Source organism: Gigantopelta aegis, chromosome 9, assembly GCF_016097555.1.
Source record: "Gigantopelta aegis isolate Gae_Host chromosome 9, Gae_host_genome, whole genome shotgun sequence".
NCBI lineage: Eukaryota > Metazoa > Mollusca > Gastropoda > Neomphalida > Peltospiridae > Gigantopelta > Gigantopelta aegis.
In genome coordinates this window covers 61,040,097-61,058,296 of record NC_054707.1, presented here as the reverse complement: position 1 = coordinate 61,058,296, position 18,200 = coordinate 61,040,097, and the positions used below count along the sequence as shown (strand labels likewise).

The window sequence follows — 18,200 nt, the reverse complement described above, 5'->3', positions numbered from 1 at the left end:
CACGGCTATTATACAAGAAAGGAAAGGAATGTTTCTTTAATGACACCTCGGCACATTGTTTACTCACGGCTATTACATAAGAAAGGAAAGGAATGTTTCTTTAATGACACCTCGGCACATTGTTTACTCACGGCTATTATATAAGAAAGGAATGTTTCTTTAATGACACCTCGGCACATTGTTTAATCACGGCTATTATATAAGAAAGGAACGCAACCAGGACCAGTGCTGTGGTAGATATTTTACCGCTTGTTTTCCATCGGTATGGGGCGGGATGTAGCTCAGTGACAAAGCACTCGCCTAATGCGCGAGTAGTGTAGGATCGATCCCTGGCGGTGGACTCATGTGCTATTTCTCCTTCCAGCCAGCATATCAAAGGTACATGTATATTAAAGTTCGCCACCTGGGGTTTGAAATTATCACTCTTTACTTCGAAGGGTGCAAAAAGGGAAGCAACTCTTATTAAACCACCGTAGACGGGAAATACACTATATGATATGGAATTATGTTCTATACGCAGACATCAACCCTGTTTTTTCATGACAGCTATGGGAGTTGAACCTCCTTTCAATATTGCATAACCTTTCAACTTTGCATAACAGTCAAATCAGTTCTGATTCAAACACAATAAATGGATCGAATAATGGTATGACCCCTTACCATGCGTGTTGAAGCCGATGATGTAGTCTGGACAGCGCTGTGTCGCTACCTCTCCCGCTCGGGTGTACGGCCAACACAGCAAGTTGTCGAACGTTATATTGCAGTATAACCCTGGAACAATACCACAGGTGAATTTCATATTGTAAAAATGAAGAAAATGTTGGGTTTAAAAAAAACAAAAAACAGAGAGAGACAGAGATTGCTTCTTCACTGCACAATTTAAACTAACGATTTGAAGTATAATGCCTAACTCATAATATCTAAGTTAGGCCATTATGTATTAAAAAAAGAGTATATTCTCAGGATATTGCAAATACATATATATGTTTGAGGGACAACGACATTTGTTTTTAGTCAGTAAAAAACGTGGGGGGGGGGGGGGGAGAGCGGGCCTTTATCCTTGACCTTATTCACAAAATTATTAAGTAGAAAAGTCCATCGCTTGAACATACAGCAGTTTTTACATGTTCACATCCTTTCAAGGTTCCCCTGGCGCCTGTCTCTGACATGGCAGTGGTTTTAAAATAATATTTGATTTAACGACACCACTAGAGCACATTGATTTATGCATCATCGGCTATTGGCTATCAAACATTTGGTAATTTCGAAATATAGTCTTAGAGAGGAAACCCGCTACATTTTTCCATTAGTAGCATGGGATCTTTTATATGCACCATCCCACAGACAGGATTGCACATATCACAGCTTTTGATATACCAGTTGTGGTGCACTGGCTGGTACAAAAAATAGCCCAATGGGCCCATCAACGGGGGTCGATCTCAGACCGACCACACATCAGGTGAGCACTTTACCACTGGGCTACGTCCCACCCTGGCCACTGGTTTTGTCCAGGACGCATGAAAAGATCAACCTCCTGAGGACCGCATGAATATCGTTCAGTCCCACGACTGGTCGTGTTCCAATGATCCATTTCAAATGATAATTGATCGGTTTGTCTCTACCGATGTGATGATCGATTGTAAAAACATCCATAATCGATTGTGTGGGGAAATGTTAACTGTAATTGTTCCTCCGGTTTATATGATGGAATTAATGTAAAATTATATATTGTGGTTTGTGTTCATTTGTACATATATACAAAAAAAATATATTAAATAGTTATTAACCGTAAACTTAGTCATTTGTAGGGCCTATACCGGTGAAAACGACAATAGGAAAGAATGAAATGTTTTATTTATCCACGCACTAAACACATTTTATTTACGGTTATATGGCGTCAGACATATGGCTAAGGACCACACACATACTAAGGGAGGAAACCCGCTGTCGCCACTTCATGGGCTACTCTTTTCGATTAGCAGCAAGGCATATTTTATATGCACCATTCCACAGAGAGGATAGTAAATACCACGGCCTTTGTTACACCAGTTGTGGAGCACTGGCTGGAACGAGAAATAGCCAAATGGGTCCACCGACGAGGGTCGATACTAGACCGACCGCGCATCAAGCGAATGCTTTACCACTGGGCTACGTCCCGCCCACGACAATAGGTGTACGTATGATTCAAATCCTACTTCTGTTCACATAATTCTAACCGACCGTGTAATTGAAAATTGATCGGTTAGTGCAAATCGAACATAACCAATGACGGATCCTGAAACCCCAACCGATTCCCAACACTAGCGCCCATTGGATTAAATTTTCACAGATGCATAGGCACGATTGCGATCGCGCCTTTCAATAAAGTTTGTGAAAGTTTATTTTAAAATAAAAAAACAAAGAATCGAAGTTGTTCTCATGAATGAATGAACGATGAACGAATGAATGAATGTATGAATGAATCAATGAATCAATGAATGTTTAACAACACCCCAGCATGAAAATATACGTCGGCTACTGGGTGTCAAACTATGGTAAAAGTGTAAATGAAGATATAGGTTCTCAATTTAATTAACATAATCGAAGTAAGATCTCGCTTTATGAAATGTCGTGATCATCTGTTTGTTCAGTCTTGCTACTGACATCATTCCAGGAGATTTCCTTCATATATAAGAAGTAATTTTGCCGCTAGTGTTTTCAATTTATCGTCGCGCTATCTCCGTGACTAATCATACTATGGAGCTTTATTTGATCCTGTAGAACAAACGAGAGTTTTACACACTGTTTGCAAAGCCACTCTGAAAAGATTCTCGAAATTCCATAAAAACACTTTGTCAAACAATAAATCACTTTAGCGTCAAATGGATGTTTAGGTCACAATTACTCCTTAAACTAAGACTTAACGTTTTTTTAATGCAGCCAGTGGTACCTGTCTGTAAACGTCCGGATTCGATGTGTTCAGAATAGCCCGACAATTATTATCGCTACGCCAAAACGATTGCGTGAGTGTCGATAAAGAGAATCGTTTTGCATTTTTTACTGACAGGTTATGACTTGGAGTCGGGTTATTAAGGCCGGGGTATGAAGACCAAGACGGGCAGCTCGCACGGAACTGTCGTGACCAATACACATAAGGGATTAGTTCTGTAATAAAGTACAGGCACACGTATTATTATGTTGCAGACACGATGCTTCTTAGAACGTGAATAACTGGTAGTTAGTTTCCAAGACCATTGTTTATAAAATTGCCCTTGGAGCATCGAATCAAAAGATACTATTATTTTCTAGGGCCATCATGGAGGTCAGTTCCCAACCACCCTCCAAACAAGATCAATCATTTTTATTATTGTTTTGTTGTGCCCTTTTTGTTCAGTCGGAGACCCCTTGCTACTAATGGAAAAATGTAGCGGGTTTCCTCTCTCAGACTATATGTCAAAATTACTAAATGTTTGACATCCAGTAGCCGATGGTTAATAGATCAATGTGCTCTAGCGGTGTCGTTAGACAAAACTAATGTCTTCTTCTTATATCGAGTTTTTTAAGTTGAATAGCGAAAAGATAATTCGTACTTTATTTTATCTTTAACATTTGTTGTTTCATTTTGCTAATATTTTATAGGGACATTCCTGAGTTTGCTGCACTTTTTAAGATGTTATGGACTAACAAAGACTTTTTAACGATTGTATTTACATATCAAATATATTTTTTTGCATAAAATATTAGTGGCTGTATATTAAACGTGTTTCTGGACGTTCTAATATTTGTACTAGGTTAAATTTTATTTCATTTCCAAAAATATAATTTTTTGATACGTACGAAATTATTTGAAGACAAAATCCAGTTTGGCCTTCTTAAAATATTAAGACGAGCAGAAACGCAGTGAATATACAGACACTGATATTGGAAACAAGAAAATATATTTAATATGTAAGTTTGATCGTAGAAATATTTATTAATCGGAAACATCTTATAATGGAAAAAACTCAGGAATGTCCCTTTAATAACTTGTTCTGAATAATATTAGGAAACGATATAATATATAGTTTTTCAATAAAACATATTTCTAATATTTCTGGCATATTTGTACTGTTGAATTTTGTTCGATGTTTCTCTTATTTATTTATTTATTCAATTTCATTATTTAGAACTGAGAATCACTACATACTGTTGCTTTTGAGAATAGCTTGTAAAACTGGATCGGCCTCGGTGGTGTCGTGGTTAAGCCATCGGGCATATAGGCTGGTAGGTACATGGATTTGCAGACCGGTACCTGCTTCCACCCAGAGATAGTTTTAACGAACCAGTGGGTAGGTGTAAGGCCACTACACCCTCTTCTCTCTCACTAACTAACTAACAAGTAACAACTAACCCACTGTTCTGGACAGACAGCCCAGATAGCTTAGATGTATGCCCAGGACAGCGTGATTGAACCTTAATAGGAATTAAGCACGAAAATAAGTTGAAATGACATGAATGTAAAATTAGACACAATAAAAATGTTATTAGTGTTATAATCATTTCGCATTAGTATTATTTTTTGTCAATATGTCTTTGTCTCTATGTACAGCTACCGGCCTCGGTGGCGTCGTGGTAGGACATCGGTATACAGGCTTGTAGGTACTGGGTTCGGATCCCAGTCGAGGCGTGGGATTTTTAATCCAGATACCGACTCCAAACCCTGAGTGAGTGGTCCGCAAGGCTCAGTGGGTAGGTGTAAACCACTTGCACCGACCAGTGATCCATAACTGGTTCAACAAAGGCCATGGTTTGTGCTATCCTGCCTGTGGGAAGCGCAAATAAAAGATCCCTTGCTACTAATCGGAAAGAGTAGCCCATGTAGTGGCGACAGCGGGTTTCCTCTCAAAATCTGTGTGGTCCTTAACCATATGTCTGACGCCATATAACCGGAAAATAAAATGTGTTGAGTGCGTCGTTAAATAAAACATTTCTTTCTTTCTTTCTATGTACAGCTGTACACACACAGACGCTACGTCGCTTGCGCCCCACTAGCTACACCGCTTCATTGAATCATGTACGCTTCGTGGTGTTCACCAAAGCCAGTCAAATCTTCTGTAACAGCCACAAAAATAACCCAGTTACGTGATATTTTGAAATGCCTTGATGATTGGTTTGGACAGAGTAATTCACGAGACACAAAGATGGTTACGCCGTTATGTTCCTATGTGTGTATCTGTTCCGGGTTAAGTCTATGGCTATCCAGAGACAGGACCCGGAACAGACATGCTCGAAACCTTAGTGGTATATGAGCATGTTAAAATTAGCCGCTTCCGCCTTCCTATGTGTGCCCGCTCGCCACCTGCATTGTTATACATGTATGCATACTGATCCAACAAAGAAGACTGACCCCCCCCCCCCCTGTCCTGGACACATCCGCCGGGGAATCTCGTAGAATGTGGCCAAGACAGTCGTGATTGAACCTTCAGCGGATGTAAGCACGAGTCAAGTGGTTGAATTATTGATTGACTGATAGAAGATTGACAAATCTGTGTGGGTAATTGTAAACGCTGGTCGGATATATGTTAGCCAAAAGCCATACTTCCAAAAATTAAAATATTCGCTGAATCTGGACTTCCGGACCCATGGCTAATCAAGAAGATAGATCAGTTAAGTTGAAGAGACGATCCTGAGTTTGTCGATATTAAGATGATATTAAGATTAACAGAGATTTATAACGACTAAATTTACGTTCCGGCTGATCGACGTAAATCCCCCTCTCCCCAGAAAAAATGCTTATGAGAACACAGTCGTAAATAATCTGCGTGGGCTCCGAGTCTTTGACATATTTTATGGAAACTAGACTTTACACCAGAGACTGATTTGCGATATCACACGCGCATCGTTGACATCCGGGTAACTAATAGCGAACCTTACCATCCCCGGGGTGGGGTGTCTGTTTCTGCTCCTCCAGGCAGTTTTTGCGGGCTTTGAAGACAAGGAAACGCGAGTATTCCACGGTGAGCTTCGGTCCCCCTTGACCCTGCAACGAACAAACACACGTGTGATGTTTAATGAAATAATTCATTTCGACACAGATCGAGATCGTCTTTCAAGCCAGTTTAACGAAGTACAAAATTAGACCACCATTCACTCTGAAGACATCCTCGGGGGAATTCTGAGGATATGCCCAAGGCTTGATTTGATGTAGCCTCGGATCAAATGATTGATTTAAATACATTACAGTTTTTATCAAATAAAGGTAGGACTAAATAACGTCGAAATGGGGGTGATTCGGTGTAAAGAAATGGTTTAACGCACGCCGGATGCATCGTAGATTTCATCCATTTCGGTGGATATTTTTCCTCCCCGTTTCAGCTAATGTACTTCAAAAAGCTGTGGTGTGTGCTATCATGTTTGCTGCTTTTAGGTATGTGGCGGAAGCATCTATCTTCCTATCTAGAACAAGTGTCGAAATAACTATGTTAGTCACCAAATAGCCACAGTTTAAAATATGCTGACATGTTATTAAACCTTTTATTACGTTTTCATTTGGAAAATGGCATGCTATTATTTGAAAAAAGATGTATTGATGGAGCACGCGCCACTGTGAATGGTAATTACACATCGATAGGCTCTTTTTACAGATTAACGTCTAAAATATGGATAAAATAAAAGTGGTCTTTTTGTTGTCTATTGTTGTATTTATTACAACCAGTTACAGATCGGTTTATTTATATTCAAACATTGTTAAATGGTGAATTAAATAAACAAATTACAATTTGCTCCGAATTCCTTCCACCTTTCCAAAGCATACGCCAAATCTTCAATAATTATTAAACTTTATATACTACTCAAAAGAATTTAAGGGTCAAAAATTTATAACGAAATAAGTTTCAGAGTGTATTAGATTGATGATGTAAACTACACCAAAAATTTAATTTATTGTTCCATATTTACCAAAAAACACAAATAAACGTCACTGTATACAAGGAAGTCACATGACATGCTGTCAAAGTTGAAGGTTTAATAGTGTGTGAATCCACCCCTGGCGCGAATACACTCGACACATCGTTTCCTCATGCTGTTGATCAGACGTCTGAAGAACTCTTGGGGAATGGCCTGCCACTCTGCCATAAGAAGTTGACCCAGATCATGAAGGTTGGCCGGAGGGGCATGGTTATCCCGAACTCTCCTGCCTAATTCGTCCCAGGCGTGCTCTGTTGGGGCCAAGTCAGGCGAATATGCTGGCCAATCCATCCTGGCGATACCTTGTTGTCTGAGAAAGTCCGTTACCACCCTGGCGCGGTGGGGTCTGGCATTGTCATCCTGCAGAACTGCCCCACCGCCAATCTGCTGAAGGCCTGGGAGAACCAACGGCCGGATAATCTCATTCAGATAGCGGATTCCATTCAGATTGCCATCCACCACATAGAGGGGGGTCCTGTGGTGGATAGAGATGCCGCCCCACACCATGACGCTGCCACCACCGAACCGGTGACGTTGTCTAACGTTAACGTCAGCGAAGCGCTCCCCAGGACGTCTGTAGACACGAACCCGACCGTCGTTGAACTGGAGACTAAACCTGGACTCATCAGTGAACATCACTCGACCCCACTGAACACGTTGCCACCGCAGATGAAGCGTGCACCAGTGACGTCTGGCCGTTCTGTGACGTGGTAGGAGTGGTGGTCGAACAGCCTGGCGACGGCAGCGTAGATTATTGGCTCTCAGACGATTGCGTATGGTTTGATCAGACACTCGAGTTCCAGTCGCAGTCCGCAGATTGTCACGTAATCGGCGTGCAGTGGTTGTGCGTTGACGTAGAGCCATATTGGTGATGTAGCGATCCTCTCTATTTGTAGTGCTTCGGGGTCTTCCCGAACGTGGACGATTTCGAACAGAATTCGTTGCTTGGTACCGTTGCCACAGTCGGCCAACGACACTCTGACTGACACCAAGTCTCAGAGCAACATTTGTTTGCGTATTGCCATCCTGAAGTCAAGCAATAGCCCTTCCTCGATCTTCGATAGTCAGTTGAAGTCGTACCATTGTCAAATTTGGAGTTTGCACCGTACATGAACGCAAGCTCCAATTATACGGAAATTCAGCATTGGGAACATGGAATACACGTGCAAAGCGTGCAAATGAAGCCCTTTGTGAAAAAGCAAGTTATGGGCACTTAGCAGACCTTTCGCTTTCGCCCTAATTTACGTGCAAATGTAAGCATGTTTTCGCCATTAGAACTAGTCGACAGTGTCAATGACAGTGGATTTTTATTCATTTATGGGTTGCTTAGACCCACTTTCGTCAAAATGGAACAATACCATGCGTGACATTATGGTCTAGCTAATATAATCGTCATTCAGAAAATAATGTCGAAAATATCGTCTGACCCTTAAATTCTCCTCAATTTTCAGCTGGGCCAACTGATGCTTTCAACACATTTATGCGCATATATATTTACATACTGGATCAGCGATATGGGGGTATCCAAAGTGATGACATAGGAATTGTGCCTAGAAAGTATTGTAAATACATTTTATGAATAAGTTATAGACCACCAAACTCGGTTGCCTTGGGGATAATTGGAATAGTTCTGCTCTAAATATATAACGATTAAAATATGATTTAATTCAGCACTGGATCTGATAGAACAGAACAGAACAAACCTTTATTTGAACCCAGATGACATAAAATGATATAGGAACAGATCAATATTTCGTCATGTACATAGTGCAGGTCTATGTAGTTTAATAAATAAATAAAAAAAAGCAAACAAACAAATAAACAAACAAACAAACAAATACATAAATGAATTTGCAACTCGAAAATTAATTTACTAGAGTTTTTAAAAATCGCTAAAGTAAGTCATTTTTAATTATTTGAAACACATTTATCAGTTGATTGACTATAGTATAGAGTATAGACGTTATCACTAAATGTCGGGGCGGAAATATTCCAAAAACTCAACAAAGGGACACTGTAATGTAACCAATGGCAGACAGTGTCGACTGTGATCTATGCACCAATAATAAACGATGACTTCTTGCTGATAAACCATTTGGTGAGCACTAAAGCATTATATCACTATGCTGCACCAAAACACTGTTCGTGTATTCAAAACTCTGTTCTGGTGCACGGAACGTGTTTCTAAACGTTTCGCAGAAGTGAGAACGTGTTTCTGAACGTGTTCCTGTTCTCAAATCCCACGCTACCTCGCATATACAGTGAAACACCTCTAAACCGGACACCCTTGGGATCAATAAAAATATCCTGTATTAAGAGGGATCCGTTTAGAGAGGTTAAGTCCTGGTACTCTTTTTAAAAACAGACTCTTCAAAACTTCCGGTTTTGAAGGAATTCCGGTTTACAGAGGGTCCGGTCTTGAGAGATTTCACTGTATAACAGTAATGTTATTAGAACAGGTTCTCAACAGTTCGCTAACGCAGTTTCGAATACATGGTGATATAATAATTCAATTTGCTTAATATCTTATCATATGGCATGTGCCAAAATTACAGTATAGTATAATATATGTACCCTGATACGAATAATACAGAATTATAATATGTACCATGGGTTATAAGGCGTTTAAGTACAAATAAAAAAACCTCTGTGACTATTATTTTTAGCTGATCCATTTATATATATATATGTATGTATGTATGTATGTATGTATTTTTATATTTTGAATATCTCTATTGTATGTGTGTGTGTGTGTGTGTGTGTGTGTGTGTGTGTGTGTATCAGGGTACATAAATTATGTATAATTATATAGAGAATTGTGCATTTCCAGAAAAATGCCGTAAACGTTAGTTAGGGCAGGTCGGCTTTTTGTTTTAAATTTGTATTTACAACCTTCAACCCTACGGGTCCAGATAAAATGTTAGGTATGTACTCTTTTCACCTACAAAAATAGGGTCGTTTCATTTTGTAGGCAGGGTTGTATTCTTGGAAAAAACGTATTTTTAGGCCTTATATTTAACTATTTATTCATTAAGGAAATGATAATATGACTGTGCATAAATGTAGTATTTTGTGATATCTTTAGGTGGGAGGGATGGGATCTGTTCAGTCGGTACAGCACTCGCCTGAGGTGCATATGTCGTAGGATCGAACCGCCTCAATGGACCTATTCCCTGATTGGGTTTTTTCCCCCGTACCATTCAGTGTACCACGTCTGGTATATCAAAGGCCATGGAATATGCTGTCCTGTCTAAGGGAAGTTGCATATGAAAGATTCATTGCTGCTAATGGGAAAATGTAGCGGATTTAAGACTACGAATCAAAATTACCGAATGTTTGATATACATTAGCCTATGATTAATAAATCAATGTGCTCTAGTGGTGTCAATTAACAAAATAAACTTTAACTTAGCCGATAAATTAATGTGCTCTAATAGTCGTTAATACAAAACAAACTTTAACTTTTAACTTTGTGATATCTCTACAAAATACTAATCAGTAAATTTGGAAGGGGAACAAAGATGAGAGTACACCTTTAATGAACTGACACGTGGTATACCTTGTTAAAATACTTCAACAGTGTGTATAGCAGAAAGTACTGACACGTGAAACGATCGATCGATTAAAAAACAATAAAGTTTGATAAACATCGGCAATACCTAGCTACCTGGCTGGTGAAGTGGGAGTAGTAGAAAAATACGAAAAGTGTCCTTTCTAATTTAAAATGACCCTTTTTGTCTAGAAGAAGAAGACTATTTCTGTGTCTTGCAATCTAATTAAAATTAGCTCCACTATTACACGTGGATCTAACAGCAGCCAGTTGGAGCTCATGTCTACCAATCAAAACCTTACTTGCAGAATCATGCCAGTAATTTAAAAATAATTTGAAAACATTCCGAATTATCCTGAGGGTATACGACATATTTCGTGTGAATTACGAATGCCTTAAAACATGTTTTATTTTATAAATAAATAATTTTTAATGTAAAACTGAAGACTGATAACCCATTGGAGACTACGCAGTGTTGTTAGCAGTCTGATTAAAATTAGTTCTACTGGTCTAAATAAGGCATCGTAATTCACATGAAACATATCGTATACCCGATTGTAATTATAACAAAGCCACAAAACCACAAGAAAAACAACTAAAGTACCCTCCACCACCACCCCCCAAAAATAAATTCTCATTGGCCAGTTTTACACATTGATGCACAGTACCATATTATTTGGTGATTTAACGTTTATTAAAGGGACATTCCTGAGTTTTACACATTGGTGCACAGTACCATGTTATTTGGTGATTTAACGTTTATTAAAGGGACATTCCTGAGTTTTACACATTGGTGCACAGTACCATGTTATTTGGTGATTTAACGTTTATTAAAGGGACATTCCTGAGTTTTACACATTGATGCACAGTACCATGTTATTTGGTGATTTAACGTTTATTAAAGGACATTCCTGAGTTTTACACATTGGTGCACAGTACCATGTTATTTGGTGATTTAACGTTTATTAAAGGGACATTCCTGAGTTTTACACATTGGTGCACAGTACCATGTTATTTGGTGATTTAACGTTTATTAAAACATTCTGAGTTTTACCACATTGATGCACAGTACCATAATTTGGTGATTTAACGTTTATTAAAGGGACATTCCTGAGTTTTTACAATTGGTGCACAGTACCTGTTTATTTTGGTGATTTAACGTTTATTAAAGGGACATTTCCTGAGTTTTACACACCACAGTACCATGTTATTTGGTGAACGTTTATTAAAGGGACATTCCTGAGTTTTACACATTGGTGCACAGTACCATGTTATTTGGTGATTTAACGTTTATAAAGGGACATTCCTGAGTTTTACACATTGGTGCACAGTACCATGTTATTTGGTGTGATTTAACGTTTTATTAAAGGGACATTCCTGAGTTTTACACATTGGTGCACAGTACCATGTTATTGGTGATTTAACGTTTATTAAAGGGACATTCCTGAGTTTTTACACATTGGTGCACAGTACCATGTTTTGGTGATTTAACGTTTTTAAAGGGACATTCCTGAGTTTTACACATTGGTGCACAGTACCATGTTATTTGGTGATTTAACGTTTATTAAAGGGACATTCCTGAGTTTTACACATTGGTGCACAGTACCATGTATATTTGGTGATTAACGTTTATTAAAGGGACATTCCTGAGTTTTACACATTGGTGCACAGTACCATGTTATTTGGTGATTTTTTAACGTTTATTAAAGGGACATTCCTGAGTTTTACACATGGTGCACAGTAATTTTGGTGATTTAACGTTTATAAAGGGACAATTCCTGAGTTTTACACATTGGTGCACAGTACCATGTTATTTGGTGATTTAACGTTATTAAAGGGACTTCCTGAGTTTTACACATTGGTGCACAGTACCATGTTATTTGGTGATTTAACGTTTATTAAAGGGACATTCCTGAGTTTTACACATTGGTGCACAGTACCATGTTATTTGGTGATTTAACGTTTATTAAAGGGGACATTCCTGAGTTTTACACATTGGTGCACAGTACCATGTTATTTGGGTGATTTAACGTTTATTAAAGGGACATTCCTGAGTTTTACACATTGGTGCACAGTACCATGTTATTTGGTGATTTAACGTTTATTAAAGGGACATTCCTGAGTTTTACACATGGTGCACAGTACCATGTTATTTTTAACGTTTATTAAAGGGACATTTGAGTTTTACACATTGGTGCACAGTACCATGTTATTTGGTGATTTAACGTTTATTAAAGGGACATTCCTGAGTTTTACACATTGGTGCACAGTACCATGTTATTTGGTGATTTAACGTTTATTAAAGGGACATTCCTGAGTTTTACACATTGGTGCACAGTACCATGTTATTTGGTGATTTAACGTTTATTAAAGGGACATTCCTGAGTTTTACACATTGGTGCACAGTACCATGTTATTTGGTGATTTAACGTTTATTAAAGGGACATTCCTGAGTTTGCTGCAATTTGTAAGATGTTATCGACTAACAGAGACTTTTTAACGATTGTAATACATATCAAATATAAAATATAATATAACATAAAATATTAGTGGCTGTATATTAAACGTGTTTCTGATCGTTCTAATATTTGTACTAGGTTAAATTTCATTTTATTTCCTAAAATATTTTATTTTTGTACGTACGAAATTATTTGAAGACAAAATCCAGTTTGGGCTTCTTACAAATATTAAGACGACCAGAAACATATTGAATATACAGACACTGATATTCTAAACAAGAAAATTAATTTAATATGTAAGTTTAATCGTAGAAATATTTTATTAGTCGGAAACATCTTACAATGCATCAAACTCGGGAATGTCCATTTAAAGTAATGATGCCCTTGGAGACTACCGAGCAACGAGGAATTACGGGTTATTTATCACAAATGAATTAATGCTGCGAACATGAGTCCAATTTCACAAAACATCATAAGCCATGTTTTGCACGTAAACGTAAATCTATGACAAAACCACAATTCTTATTACTACTAACAGTACAACTAATGTAGTTTGAAATTTACACATTTAATTTTCTTTTGTCTTTGAAATGCTCCAACTTCCATAATATTGAAAGTAATTGCTAGTCGCAGACGTAAACTTACGATGTTTTGTGAAATAGGCCCCTAAGCTCTTGGCTTTGAGTTTTTTCTCTTCTTGTTTCTTTTCTTTTTTTAACCCCCAATGATATAAATTTAAATTGATAATGGGTAATAATTAGAATATTGACCTCACTTCCATTTCGATTCAAATTTATTTCCCTCAGGACATAGACATGATACGAAATGGAAGCTCGTTAATATCCTACAATAATGTTTGCAGAATCTAATATAACAGTGAAAAGAATCCATATTTAACGATAATCATCGCTTAAAACTTTTATTAAGTAATTATATATTTTTATTAGAGAACGACCCGTAGCTGCTTTTAGGCTAGAGCAGTCTATGCGGCGACAATAGGTTCCCCTCCTCATATCTCTCTCTCTCTCTCTCTCTCTCTCTCTCTCTCTCTCTCTCTCTCTCTCTCTCTCTCTCTCTCTCTCTTGGTTTCTCTCTCCATATCTCTCCGTCTCTCTATCTGTCTCTCTCCCTGTGTCTCTCCCTCCCTCCCCTCCCCCCCTCTCTCTCTCTCTCTCTCTCTCTCTCTCTCTCTCTCTCTCTCTCTCTCTCCCACCCTCTCTCAATTCTCTCTCCCCATCTGTCTGTCTGTCGTGGTCTCCCCATCTCTCAGTCTGTCAGTCTGTCTCTCAGTCTGTCAGTCTGTCAGTCTGTCTCTCAGTCTCTCTCTCTCTCTCTCTCTCTCTCTCTCTCTCTCTCTCTCTCTCTCTCTCTCTCTCTCTCTCTCTCTCTCTCTCTCTGTGTGTCTCGCTCTCTCAACCAGGTGTCGAAAACAATCATTATGTTAGACTTCAATTAGCATTTACCGGCCTCGGTGGCGTCGTGGCAGGCCATAGGTCTACAGGCTGGTAGGTACTGGGTTCGGATCCCAGTCGAGGCATGGAATTTTTAATCCAGATACCGACTCCAAACCCTGAGTGAGTGCTCCGCAAGGTTCAATGGGTAGGTGTAAACCACTTGCACCAACCAGTGATCCATAACTGGTTCAACAAAGGCCATGGTTTGTGCTATCCTGCCTGTGGGAAGCGCAAATAAAAGATCCCTTGCTGCCTGTCGTAAAAGAGTAGCCTATGTGGCGACAGCGGGTTTCCTCTAAAAAAATAATATGCATGGTCCTTAACCATATGTCTGACGCCATATAACCGTAAATAAAAAATGTGTTGAGTGCGTCGTTAAATAAAACACTTCTTTCTTTTTCTTTCTTTCAGTTAGGTTTAAAAACAGTTACGAAATGTAAATATTGTTTTCCCTTTCCCTTGTAGTCGTGGCTTTGAAATAAAATAATCCCGATAGTCCACGGATAAGTGGTGATCGACAGGGCCGATCCTTTAACCCACCGTCTCTCAAGCGAACGCTCTGATCGCCAAACCACATTCCATTCTTGACATTGAAGACTAATTTGCTATATTTATCTTGAACGAAAAACCAGTATAGTAGTTTTCTCTGCGAACGAGTTCCAATTGCATTGTCATTGATCCAAACGAGAAAGGCAATTGCATGTTATCCCACGCATATGACCATACTTAAGTTCATCTGATTTTGCGCGAAAACACTATCCTCAAAAAGTACGACTTCTAACAAACAGACAAAACAGGAATAAGGCGTCATTGTTTTTTTGCAAATTCAGTAGTTTATTTTTTACAATAAGAGACGTGACATCTAAACTGGTGAAAATGCTGTCACCTCGAGAACATAATCACCTCTATTACTAGTATCATGAGCATATTTTAATAAGAATAGGAATGATTTATTTAACGATGTCGGTTAAGATAATTAGAGACGAATGGGCTACTCTTTCCGATTAGCAGCAAAGGATCTTTCATATGCAGCAACCCATAGACAGGATAGTACATACCGCAGCTTTTGTTACACCAGCTGTGGATCGAGAAATAGCCAATGGGACCACCGACGGGGATCGATCCTAGGCTGACCACGAATCACGCGAGTGCTTCACCACTGTTCCGCCCCAAGAGAACATTTTAAAAACGAAGGAAAGGGACATTTCGCGACACCTTAACACATTTTAAGCTACATCTAGTTCGTGTTTAACATATGGTTATCATCCAAACCAGTGCCATACGACTGATATATCAAAGGCCGTGGTATATGCTGTCATGTCTGTTGGAAAATGAAGATCACGTGTCAGAATTACCAAATATTGTACATCCCATAGCCGATGATTAATTGATCAATGCGCTCTAGTGGTGTCGTTAAACAAAACAAGTTTTAACATAAACATATTGTTTCTTGATAGTTGGTCAAAAGAAAAAGATAGACATAATAGCAGAGAGTCTATGTTTACGCGTACATGTATTATATTTTCGTGGTATTCTTAAATTCGTATACGTGCTATCCTCTCTGAGATAACGTTCATATAAAATATATTCTTGCTGCTTAGTAAATGTATGTGTTAGGACACAGACTGCTAAAACATATACGTCTGATTTGTCGCGAAAATTACTCTACTAAACCAACTACATAATCGTCATACCCTACTTGTTATTGACATTTTGGTTTATATAGTTGAATTAAGTCTGCGTAGCCATAAATCCAGTAAAGACTTAGTCGCAAATTCCATTTGTCCGTAATCTCCATGCTTATATATGTATAGGTATACGCAAACCGTAATGCGTAATCGTATCAATAATTTTCTATGCAAACGGACTGAGTAGATTCCATGTATACGTCGTCCGTACGCGTGTGCGTATCCGATCACTGTCCGTATTGTTGATTACGTATACGGATATAAAGTAAAGTAAAGTTTGTTTTATTTAACGACGCCACTAGAGCACATTGATTTTTTATCTTATCATCGGCTATTGGACGTCAAACATATGGTCATTCTGACACTGTTTTTTTTAGAGAAAACCCGCTGTCGTCACATAGGCTACTCTTTTACGACAGGCAGCAAGGGATATTTTATTTGCGCTTCCCACAGGCAGGATAGCACAAACCATGGCCTTTGATGAATCAGTTATGGATCACTGGTCGGTGCAAGTGGTTTACACCTACCCATTGAGCCTTGCGGAGCACTCACTCAGGGTTTGGAGTCAGTATCTGGATTAAAATCCCATGCCTCGACTGGGATCCTAACCCAGTACCTACCAGCCTGTAGACCGATGGCCTAACCACGACGCTACCGAGGCCGGTCGCATACGGATATAAGAACAAATGGAACTTGCGCCTTACTTGGTTCACTGTTTGTATTTAACGGTTTACGGTAGCGAGCGTTAGCTGGGAAAAGGAACGCACGCGCAGTTACAATGTCATCGTTATCCCGGATACTATTCTCATGTCGCAATTGGGACATCTTGGGCAATTGAGACATTTTGGGCTTCAGCAGGGCCGTAGATAGGATTTTTTGTTTGCGGGGAAGCAACTGAGTAGTGAATAGTCTAAAACTCCTTAAACGGTTAAAAAAATAATTATTATTTAAGTTTCTATAATTGTTTCCGGATTTATTTATTTCCCCCCCCCCCTCCCCCCCCCCCCCCCCCCCCCCCCCCCCCCCCCCCCCCCCCCCCCCCCCCCCCCCCCCCCCGCTAGCTACGGCCCTGTATATAGGCTGTCAACCACATTGATCTGTTAAAGGGATTGTGTCTAGTTTTCCGCCATTGTAACATGTTTACGATTAGCATATCCTTTGTGATGACTAAAATTATGCATTAAAGATATTTTCCTGTTTAGAATATCAGTGTCTGAATAAACAAGGTGTTTGTTGTAGCCCAAACCAGATTTTACTTTCCAATAATTTTGTACGTACCAAAAAAAAAGATATATCAGGAAGAAAATCAACAATGCCTGCTGCAAACATTAGCTCACGACCGCAAACACACAATTAGATATACAGACACTGGCATTTGTAAACAAAGAAACAGGCTCTGTTTGTGGGAAAGTGAACACATCCTACAATGTGTGTAAACTCAGAAAAGACTATTTTTAAAAAGTTACAGTTTGTTTTGTTTAACGACAGCACTAGATCATAATGATTTATTAATCATCGGCTACGGGAAGTCAAATATATGGTAATTTTGACATTGTCTTAGAGAGGAAACCCGCTACATATTTGTTCCATTAGTAACAAATGATATTTTCTTTAAGTTATATGCACTATCCCACAGACAGGATAACACATACCGTGGCCTTTGATATGCCAGTTATAGTTCACTAGCTGGAACGAGAAATAGCCCACCCCCGTCCCTTTAAAACTCAGATGTAGGAGCGGACCGTACCCTAGTGGTAAAGCGCTCGCCCGATGCGCGGTCGGTCTGGGATCAATCCCCGTCGGTGAACCCATTTAGGATATTTTTCATTTCAGCCAGTGCACCACGACTGGTATATCAAAGGCCATGGTATGTGCTATCCTGTCTGTGGGATGGTACATACAAAAAAATCCCTTGCTACTAATGGAAATTGTAGCGGGTTTCTTCTCTAATATATATCAGAATTACCAAATGTACAACAGCACTAGAGCACACTGATTCATTAATTATTGACTGTTGGGTGTCAAACATTGTCTTAGGGAGGAAACCGGTAACTTTACCACTAGGCGTAGCCCAGTGGTACAGCGTTCGCTCGATGCGCGGTCGGTGTGAGATCGATCCCCGTCG

General features: G+C 39.2%; 1 protein-coding gene across 1 annotated transcript in view; it reads right to left on the bottom strand.

The window, feature by feature from the left end:
* LOC121380397 (parathyroid hormone/parathyroid hormone-related peptide receptor-like) overlaps window positions 1–18,200 on the bottom strand; it is a 67,524-nt gene that overhangs the window by 42,031 nt on the left and 7,293 nt on the right. Inside the window, exons 2-3 of the mRNA XM_041509192.1 lie at window positions 5,893–5,998; window positions 661–771 (exon numbers count right to left, since the gene is read on the bottom strand). Of these exons, the coding sequence (XP_041365126.1) occupies window positions 661–771; window positions 5,893–5,998 (217 nt within the window). The remainder of the gene's footprint in view (window positions 1–660; window positions 772–5,892; window positions 5,999–18,200) is intronic.